Source organism: Zalophus californianus, chromosome 6 (assembly GCF_009762305.2).
Source record: "Zalophus californianus isolate mZalCal1 chromosome 6, mZalCal1.pri.v2, whole genome shotgun sequence".
Classification (NCBI taxonomy): domain Eukaryota; kingdom Metazoa; phylum Chordata; class Mammalia; order Carnivora; family Otariidae; genus Zalophus; species Zalophus californianus.
In genome coordinates, this window is record NC_045600.1 from 61,261,114 (window position 1) to 61,272,168 (window position 11,055).

At 40.3% G+C, this 11,055-nt stretch overlaps 1 protein-coding gene across 1 annotated transcript in view; it reads right to left on the bottom strand.

Annotated features, from left to right (window-relative positions):
• Positions 1-10,665, bottom strand: part of PRORP (protein only RNase P catalytic subunit) — a 132,096-nt gene extending 121,431 nt beyond the window's left edge. Inside the window, exons 1-3 of the mRNA XM_027570782.2 lie at positions 9,011-10,665; positions 6,939-6,986; positions 6,323-6,455 (exon numbers count right to left, since the gene is read on the bottom strand). Of these exons, the coding sequence (XP_027426583.1) occupies positions 6,323-6,455; positions 6,939-6,986; positions 9,011-10,002 (1,173 nt within the window). The 5' untranslated portion in view covers positions 10,003-10,665. The remainder of the gene's footprint in view (positions 1-6,322; positions 6,456-6,938; positions 6,987-9,010) is intronic.
• Positions 10,666-11,055: the final 390 nt, after the last annotated feature.

An 11,055-nucleotide genomic window follows, 5' to 3' on the forward strand; every position in this document is an offset into this window, starting at 1 on the left:
AGTCCGTATGAGGATAAAACAAGAAGGGGGTGATCTGCAAGTCAAAAGAGAAGCCTCAAGAGAAACCAAACCTGCCAACACCTTGATCTTGGACATCTAGCTTCCAGAACTGTGCAAAAATAAATTTCTGTTGTTTAAACCATCCAGTTTGTGATATTCTATTATAGCAGCCCCAACAGATTAATACAAACGGTGAGCAAAAACAAAACAAGAGATGAAAAATCTTTGGGAAATGATACTCTGGAGCTAAACTTTACCCTGGGGTGCATGCCAAACCCTGACAGTTGGACACTGGTTCTGGCCAGGGCCTGGAATGGCTCTTCCTGTCAAATCTTAGCCTAAAAGATTTCACCTGCTCTCTAACCTCAGCCTTCTAGTATTCTTTCCTTTGCTCCCACTAAATCTTTTCTTCTACCCCACACTGAGACTGCTGGTCCCTTGAACTCTCCTAGACAGTGCTCTCTGGCCTTCCCTCCTTCCCCATATAATCTGAGTGCCATAGCAATCATGTTAACCACTCTGTCAGAACGAACAAGTTTCCCTTGCTCCTCATCATACTGTCACACCTCACCAACAAACCCAAAATCTGAGCCAATGCTACATTTTGTCTTCACTACTACTACCATTCCAGGTGAGCCAAGCCCTGTCAGAAAAATATTAAATCATACATTCATGTAAAGTCAAGTCTACAAATTACTGATTCAAATCTCAGCACCCACCCCCTGTCACAATCCTGCCTGGAGTTAGCATCTCCCCAATTCTTTCTTAACAACCATCCCAAACTTTCTTCCCTGTCTCTAGTGTTGAACAGACTCCCATCTGGTGTCAACTAGACTTTCTACTTGACTCCAACCTCTCACCTTGTACCCATTTAACACAGATGTCATTTCCTTCAAACTTCTCTCCCTCCACCGATATATTTATATCTGCACCCATCTTCACTTTCTTTTCTACAGTCTCAAATGAGGCCTCTCCTTTCTAACTTCCCACATTTGCGCTCTTTTTGGCAGCCCCTCCTACTTCTGAACCTTGCTCATTCATCATCCATTCTCTCCCCTACCTGTCCTGCTTATTTGACATGTTTATCTTTACTGACACCCTTTCTTCATCACCTAAACATGCACAAGTCTCTCCCACATCCCTACATCCTCCCTTGATTTCTACCATCCTCCAGCCACAACTATCCCATTGCTTCTTATTTTCATCTAAACTTCTCAGAAGTATAGTTTATGCTCAATGTGTGTTCACTGAGTTGCTCTAACTTGGCTGGCTTTGGCCCCCAGTGTACGGCTGAAACTGCTCTTCCTGAAGTTATCAATAACTTCCTAGTTACTTAGTTCTTAAGTAATGCATTCTCTCAAAGCATGCTACAGGACTGAGGACAAAGAGGCCCTCTTCTAGTACCCACTGCTTCTTCAAAGTCACTATGTCTCGGGCGCCTGGGTGGCTCAGTCGGTTAAGCGTCTGCCTTTGGCTCAGGTCATGATCCCGGGGTCCTGGGATCGAGTCCTGCATCGGGCTCCCTGCTCTGTGGGGACCCTGCTTCTTCCTCTCCTCCCCACTTGTGCTCTCTCACTATCTCTCTCTCTCTCTCTCAAATAAATAAAATCGAAAAAAAAATTTTTTCAAAGTCATTATGTCTCCACTCCTCACCTCATACCAGGGGTCAGCAACTGTTTCTGGAAAGGGCCAGACAGTAAACAGTTTAGGTTTTATGAGCCACATGGTCTCTTGTATATGTACCCAATTGTGCAAGGGAAAAGCAGCCACCGACAATACATAAATGAATGAGTTTGGCTGTGTTCCAATAAAACTTTATTTATAAAAACACGTAGTGGGCTGGATTTGCTCTGCAGGCCATAGTTTGCTGACTCCTCCTCTTTGCTAGCACCTTGTGTCACCCCAGGCACTTCTACATTTCTCAAGAATTTGCCACCTGACTCAGTTCTTCATCACCAGCCTAAGTAACAAGGCACATTACCTGGCACCTGGGAAGCAATCTGTAAACATGGCTACAATTATTATTTTTTAAAAAATTATCATACAGACACTTTCAATAAATTTGTGGACAACCAACTAGCACTTTTGGCTCTGTTTCTTCATCTACTTAACTCTCACACTCTGGACTTTGTCATCACTGCAGAGCACTCTACCTCTGAAATCTAACCTCTAATATACACTGATCAAAATCTCCTGCTTGTCATTCTCACTCCTCTCATGCTCGCTCTTCAACTTCCACGAGCCTCCAATCCACTTTTATCTCTACTGTCTCCTAATCCACGAGCTCCTACCCATCTTTACTTCCTATCAAGCTTGGTCTCACGGTCCCTTCATTGCACTATCCTCTCACCTATACCCTCAACTCCTGTTTTCCAACTGTACCAGACTAGCAAAGTCCTGTACCATCCCATCTATCTGCCCTCTCCATTCCTATACGTGGATGGCCCAGGACTGCTGAAAATGTCTCACAGCTCAATGCCATTACAAACTTATGCTCTGGCCCCAGCTGGGCCTTCAGCATCACCCAGCAATACTTTCCCCAGTCCTCTCACAAATAATCCAAACTTCCAAAGCTTAAAACTCTCCTCAAGGTCCCTTAGGCTTAGGCTAGCATATTCTCTCTCACCTTCAAATGACCGATTTACCTCAGGCTCTTCAGAGAAATTAAGAGATGTGAATATATGTTTTCAACTCTTTGCTGCACCGACACACTTAACTTGTCCACTATCCTAATTCCTTTCCTCTAGTCCCAGAAAAAGAGTTGCTTCTACTCCAATCCACCAGCAGTGTTCTGGGTCCATCCTTGCCCCTTCTACCTCACTGATACCACAAAAACCAAACCCTGAACAAGCCAACCACATCTATGACTTTCTTTGCTGCTCTTTACCCATGGATACACTGCTTATCCTGAGCTTCCCCATATTCAAAATGGTGATATCTTTGCAAGGTTGTTTTGAGTGTAACAGATCTATAAGTGCCTGACATACGGCAATCATTTCACAAATGGCAGCAATTATTATTATTATGTTAAGTTAATAGCCTGAAGGTGAAAGGCGGTGACAAGACCTGCAATACAGGATTGGAGACCTTCAGTGGGGAGAAAGGGAAGCATACCTGGAAAGAGAAAATAATTTCCCTTGACCTAAAATGTTCCAGTCTTTCTGTGAATATATCCAGTTGCTCTGTGAATTACAGTAATTAGATATATGACTACTCTTTGCTATTCTCACCATAGTCTGGAGCCTGCAACTCCTCTTAACAGTGTAACACTCTAAGTCTTTGCCAACAGAGAACACTAACAAATTTTACCTCCATTAAATGAGAATTAAAGTGATATACATTAAAAAGGAATTATAGCAATGTTTAACCATTGAGAGGTATCAAACAAAAGTATTCAATTTATGATTCCATCGTTGGGACAGAAGCACTTCAAGGTGAGAACCTGGAATATCCTGTGCCAGAAATAAGAGAAGTGCAAAAACTGGGGATAATGGGCGCCTGGGTGGCTCAGTCCATTAAGCATCTGCCTTTGGCTCAGGTTGTGATTACATGGTCCTGTGATCGAGTCCTATATCAGGTTCCCTGCTCAGTGGGGAGCCTGCTTCTCCCTCTGCTTCTCCCTTTGCCTCTCTCTCTCTCATGAATAAATAAATAAAATTTATAAAAAAAAACAAACAACTGATAGGGTAGTGGAGGAAATGTCAAAAAGACACAGGAGCTGGCTTGAAGGGGCTCCCAAAGGATAAATCCGGGATAATTTGAGCATCAAAAAGAATGATGATGGTAATGGACGGATTCTAACACAATTAATCAAAAAAAGAAAAAAAAGTCCTTATGTCTAGAAAACGTAATTAAAAAAATAAAAAGCAGGAGCTCCAAAAAAAAAAAAAAAAGAGAGAGAGAGAAATCTTTTATAGAATACCAGTTAATAAATGTCGAAGGAATGAAATAACTAGAAAATCAACACTTTACAACCTCCCAAAGTAGAAACCATCTCCATGATGCGAAAAACACTGGGTGAAGAGTTAACAGGATATCTGCAAGAATGACAGGACATCTGCACTGGCCTCACGTATTACTCCACAGGTTACTTTATTTTTAATTACAAAGATTACCAAGGGAAAATGTACCTTTACGATGGAGATATCTGGCGGTTGCCCTCGTAATCAAGTGATGGAACTTAGCATCAATAGTGAGAATAACCTGACATTATGTGGCTGCTCTGCGGCAATAAGCACACAGCATCACCCACGCAGTGTATACCCAAGAGCTGTTATACTGAATTAATGGAGGAGAAAACAATCAATTAGTGCACAGTCTTACTGCTCAAAATATCATCTAAAGACCGGAATCACATCATTTGGGAGCTTGTTCAAAATACAGACTCTCAGGACCCCCCTCCAGACAACTGAATCATAATTTACATTTTAACCAGATCTTTAAGTGATTCATAGGTACAAAGTTTGAGAAGCCCTGTACAAGACAAAACACCTAGACTTTTCAAAAAAATCAGTCATAAAAATTTTAAAAGGCAGTGTGGGGAGGGGCTGTTCTCAATTTAGAGAGACATAACCACCAAAAGCAATGAGTACATCTTGATTGAATCCTGGGTCAGAGGGGAAAAGGTTACAAAATACATTTCAGGGGGACAACTGGGAAAATTTGAATATGTGCCTTTTATTAAATGACACTGAATTAATGTTAAGGTTCTGAAATGTGATAATGGTATTCAATTATAGAATTTTCTTATTCTTAGAAGATATAAGCTGAAATATTTAAGGTCATATGTCTACAACCTACCTTTAAATGGTTCACAAAAACATACAGAGAGAAAGCATAAGTGGCGTACTAACAACTGGTTACTCAAAATGAAGAGTATGTAAGTGTCCATTGTGCTATTCTTTCATTTTTTTCTTTTTATTAAATAAAAAGTTGAAAGGTGGGAAGACTTTTTAGTCCACAACAGAAATGTTTAAGTCTTTGGTAACAAACAGCATGAGTTGTACACAACCTTGCATCTATCTTAACATCTACTTCAGAAAATACACATAAGTGTCCAATAGATGTTTGATGAGAGAAAGGAAATTTATCTGTTCAAATCATATTTCAGCTGGCAGAAATTCCTAAAGCATTAAGAGCTGCTACAACCAGCTGGCTGTCAGGTATATATGGAACTATGGATTGCCACTGGAACTTTTCAAACAGTGAAAGGCAATAGAGTGTGACAGCAAAGGTTTTGGGGTCAGTCGGACCTAGATTTTATAGTGTGGTGTCCTTGGGCAGATTTAATCTCCCAAAGTCTCAATCATTCTATCTGTAAAAGAGAAATAAAATAGTACCATATAGGGTGGTTATAAGGATTAAATAAGATATAAGATAATGAATGTAAAGTACTTAGCATCACTTAATAAGTCTCAACTCTAATTTTATCAATAAAATCAGCTAAAAGTTATTCCATAAAATGAAGCTAATGTTTTTATGGACCATATTTTGACTTTATTTTGAAGATTAAAGGTCTTCATATGATCTAAGGGCATTCTGTGAAAATTTTCAGTCAAGGTAAGAAGGCAGAACAATGTTCACTTCTTGTTTTTATTTGGTACCTTGAAGAAAAAGCATTTACTAAGATAATAAGCGACCTTTCCCCAAGGTAAAAGCATTTTAGTTCTTCAACGTAATCTTAATAAACCAGTATAAAGTACTAAAGATTAGCAAAATGAAGCTATTAAAGATGCCTTACGGAATCAAATTCAATACTAAGAAAATCTGGAAAAAAATTTGTTAAGCTACCTTAAACTCTTTTCATTAGAGAAGTTGTAGGTTTTGTTGCTACTGATCAAAATTTTTTAAGAATACATTAGAGATAGGATATTACAAAAGATAGGAATTACAAAACATGAAACCATGTTTTCATGGGAGTTACTGAACACAGTTTTTTGGAAGTACTTAGACAAAAAAATGAGCACCTATCTCTTTGGCTTAAGTGGACCTATGCCTAGATAAAACAGGACTGACTCCAATAGATGGATGATAGTCTACCCCAATTATTCTGCTAAATTCTAAAGCAGTCTCTCCTAAAGGTTGGCAACTGTAGCCAGCAGGCCAAATCCAGCACACAGTGTATTTTCATAAATATAGTTTAATGGAACACAGCCATGCTCATTCACTTATGTACTGTATTTCGAGTAGAAAAGTTGCAGCAGAGACCATATGGCCCACAAAGCCTAAAATATTCGTTATTCGGTCTTTTACAGAAAAAAATTGCCAATTCCTATTCTAGACAAGCAATCCACAAAAGGAATAAAACCTGTTCAGGACTCACCTGAGGTGTTGTCTTTTTGTACTGATCACCTCCATCTATCACATCCCTCATGATTTTGCCCTTAAGAAATTCATACTCTTCTGGACTCAGGTGAATAGACTCCATGGTTTTTGCACAGCCCAAACACTGACCGCTGTAATTACAATAGTTTGTGTTAAATGTTTTCCTGGAAAAAAAACTTTTTCTAAAATGAATAATCCTAGGACAAGAGGAAATTGAAGAGTAATGAAAAAAAAGAACATTATAATCTTTGTGATCATCACATGCATCCAATTTTTTATAAACCTAACAATAACACACATTAAGTGTGCCAGAAAACCCAAAAAAGTAGACGGTTGGGCACCCAGATAGAGTTTTTAAATTCATTCTCAAAACACAACTGGATCCCAAATCTGTAGAGGAAAATATCTCTGAGGCTTCACACAAGGCTCACACCACTTTATGGGAAAAACATTTCGAGCACTGAAAATTCTCCATATGCAAAACATGGATTTTTTTCTTGGGTACTCTCTTAATTATCCTATCTCTAATGTATTCTTTAAAAATTTTTGATCAATAGCAACAAAACCTACTAAACCCACATCAAGCAAGTTAAAAATTAAATACTGGCCTTTACCTTTCCTCGACTGTTGTGAACTGTCCTTTCCATTGTTCTCCGGGAACACTACAAAAAAAAGATTGCAAAACCAGATCATCAGGAGGTCAGATTCCTACAGAACTGAAAGATAGGCATTTTATTTAGAAACTCAGCAGGCAAGAGCTCTGAAAAGTTCAGGATACTTCCCTAGAATGGTTTAATTAGAAGAGTGGGTGATATACTGTGACAGGGCTAAGGAGATAATGGTACCCTACTGTGGACCTCCTTCTTCCCTTCACTTCTCCTTTGGTCATCCAACCTTCATCTTCACATCTAAATCTGCCTACAGGGGACCCAGTAGCTGACATTAATAGTGTAACCTATAAATCAAATGCAACTCTAACCTTCTCCATAGAGCTACCAGAGATTGTTTCTCCCCAAAGTAATTTCTTCCCTTATACTATCTTCTTATGCACTACTATAAACTGTCAAGTATTATATTCCCAATTAGGTTGTGAATGCCATCATAATAGATCTTATATCACCAAACACCCACAGTGCCTAGCCAAATGGAGGCATTCAAAACTACTTGATTTATTTGCTCAATCAACTTATCCTTTCTTTCCTCTTACATAGACTACTATCAGCTTCTATTGATTCAATTGCCTTCTCTCTTTCCCTAGTTCTTAACTCAAGATCTCATCATCTCTCATTCAAACCTACAATTGCCTCCAAATAGATCTTATTTCCAATCTTAATCCCTCTCCAACCTTTGTGTGTGTGTGTGTGTGTGTGTGTGTGTGTGTGTTGGCAGTTACCTTTCTAAAACTCTACTCCAAGGTAACAGAGTAAAATCCAAAATCCCTGGCATTCAAGATTTTCACAACTTAGCCCCTCCAGTAACATTCAATAAATTTGTTAAATAAGATAATTAAGCATGGTTGCTACTTCAAAGATCTGTAAAGAGAATATATAATTGAAATGAGAAAAACAGAAAAGGAGTAAGTTTTTAGGAAAAGAGCCTGAAACAAATTAGTGGTGAAGAAATAAGTGAATAAAAGACTGAAGCAATAGGGGCACCTGGGTGGCTCAGTCGTTAAGAGTCTGCCTTCAGCTCGGGTCATGATCCCAGGGTCCTGGGATCAAGCCCCGCATCGCATCGGGCTCCCTGCTCGGTGGGGAGCCTGCTTCTCCCTCTCCAACTTCCTCTGCTTGTATTCCCTCTCTTGCTATCTGTCTGTCTGTCAAATAAATAAATAAAATCTTAAAAAAAAAAAAAAGACTGAAGCAATAAATAGGCACAGAGCCACTAACATGAATAAAAGCAAAGAGAAAGCAGAGAGCCTTGGAGAGAGCAGCTGGATGAAGGAAAGATCCAAAATGAACTGGAACAATGAGATTTTCCATTCTTAACACTTGCATATCATGTCTGATCAGGGTTCCCCATCTCCTCTAACAATCCAAGTTAATGAAATGCATAGATTAAACAGATACCAGTCACTAGGCTTCAGAAGAACTTCTTAAATACTAATATGACCCAAAGACAGCTCCAGTTTTCTTGCTATGAACTCCAGCCACAAGTGCTATTTGTAAGTACATGGCGAACACCTCAGAAAAAAACAGATGATCCTTCCACAAAGAACAAAAAATACATGAAAACATACAAGTGCTTGATAATTTCCCTTTAATGCGATGGAGAATAGAACTTATTTATGCTACTACTTTTTTTAAAGAGAAAGAAAATTTTGTCTTTTATTTTTTTTTAATTTTTAAAAAAAATTTTAAGGATTTTATTTGCCAGAGAGAGAGTGAGAGAGCACAAGCAAGGGGAGTGGAAAGCAGAGGGAGAAGCAGGCTCCCCATTGAGCAAGGAGCCGGATGTGGGACTCAATCCCAGGATCCTGGGATCATGACCTGAGCTGAAGGCAGATGCTTAAAATGAGCCACCCAGGCGTCCCAAAATGTTGTCTTTAAAGGGAAACAAATCTGAGAGAAGGAAAGAAGTATAATCTGAATAGAGTAATTCTCAGCAACAACAAAAAAAGGAGGTGGCTGCTTTTAGGTAGACGTATTAAAATAAAAACGTACATATAAAGAAAGATCAAAATTACCTCTCAAACCATGTTTTTATACTCTGTGCAAATGATTCCTCAGGATACAGTTGATTATTTCTTAGATACAAAAGAATGTCAAGTAGCTTGTTTGAATACTGATCATCTTTTATGTTTTTTCCAAAATCAAAAAATGCCTTTAAGGTTTTCATCATAGGAATAAGATCATGACCTAACAATTCCTGATACAAATTCCAAGCTAGGTTTACATCTTGATGAAGGAGGGCTCCCTCTATACAGTCATTGTAGTTCTTTCTTGAAGCGATCATGACTTTTTTGACATCCTCTAACAGCAGCAAGGCCTCTTTCCATCTGTCTGAGTGGACTAATCCCTGGATGAGGAGAGTATACCCTTCAGATTCTAATCTCTTGTATCTGGCTTTCATGATCTCATAGACATCAATAACTTCCGATGTCTGCTTATGAAAGACGCAGAGATACAAATACCTGACCAGCAAATCATAGCCTATAATACCATTGTTTTTTGCAGCTACCCAGGCTAACAGAGATTTGGCCACATCTACAGAGCTATGGGAGTGGGCCATTTGAGAAATGATCCAACTTTCAAATTTAGCCTTTCCTTTGAAATCTTCCTTGAGTTTATCCCACTCTTCTGAATTCAAAGGTTTTGTTGGGAGTTGAATACTGTTCCTCACAGGTGGCAAGGCATGATCTTCCTTATGAGGATTCATCTCTGATCTCTTCTTAGCCGCTCCAGCTGCAAAAAGGTGGGACTCAGAAGAAACTTGCATATTACTGCCTTCACCTCTTTTCCTGAGATATCTGGCCTTGGCAGTCAGCAGATTCACTGCTTTAGTATTTTGTGCAGACACTGTTTTAACAGAAAACCACTTCTGTTGGTTCCGGATGCCATAACAGTCTTTGAGAAAGAGAGAGAGATAAGAGTGTCCTGGGCTTAGGCCAAGGTATGGGTTGCTCTTCCAAAGCTTAGGAAAGCTTCGAACACCAGTGAAACAGAAAGCCAACATCATGCAGTGAGATCAGCACCAGATAGACGTTAAAAAAGCCCCTACTTCTGCAACATAATTAAGGAATTGGGAGTGTGGGCGGAGAATCGAAGCACAACTTCTTAAAAGATGATTTTCAGTTTCTCACAGACAAATCAAGGATCTGCTTTTGAGGCTACTTAATACAACGAAGCCTGCTGAGTTCTCTCCATTAACAACCATCCCGGGACATCCGACCTCGGTCGCAAGTCCCAGAACCCCGGGACAGGGCAGGAATCCTCCGGTGCCTGATATATTCCAATCTGTGAACCTGAGGAAAAAGCACAAGAAGGTCCGTCCAGTTTGCTTCGCGTGGATCACAAATGCCCTTGAAAAAGAGTTAGAATCCCATGGGAGCCTTGCTGAAGGAGGGGCGCAAAGTCGAAAACGGCTACCAGGTGTCCCCAACCCCAGACCTAGGAGCAGCATGGACAACGACGAAAAGCCAAAATCTAGGAGCCCTGGGCCGGCATAACAATCCTCTCAGGCCGCCAAACGCGTCAGGTGATGATATGAGGGCGGGAGAGGCGGGGAGAGAGCCGAACTGACAATTCAGGTAAGGAAAGAAGGTCCACGAAGGGCAGTGCCGGCCGTGTACCGACCGATCAGAAACGAAGTTCACTCCATTCAACAACTCACCTCAGCACTCACGCTTAAGGCAACCATAAGCACGGCCGAACTACCGCGCCCACAATGCACCGCGAGGGCCCCGGCTACGGGGCGTGATGAACCTCGCGGAGGCGTTCCGCCGGGCCTGACGGCGATAAAAAGACAATTTTGAAGCTGTTTGTGGCAAAAGGGGCTGTTGAAAACGTCTGCTATGTTCAGGGAAACTTTAGGGCCTTTAGATATCCGCAGTGAGCAATGAAAAGAAATTGTGAAACAAAAAAAAAAAAAAAACTCTTCCTCGGGCCGGAAACGCCATAGGTCTCCCGAATCACGTGGTACACGCGCGCCAAAGTCCCAAGTTAAAGAAATAAAAACGGGGTCTTCCTTGTCCTGTACCTTTAAGATTGGACTTGTACCTTTAAGATTGGA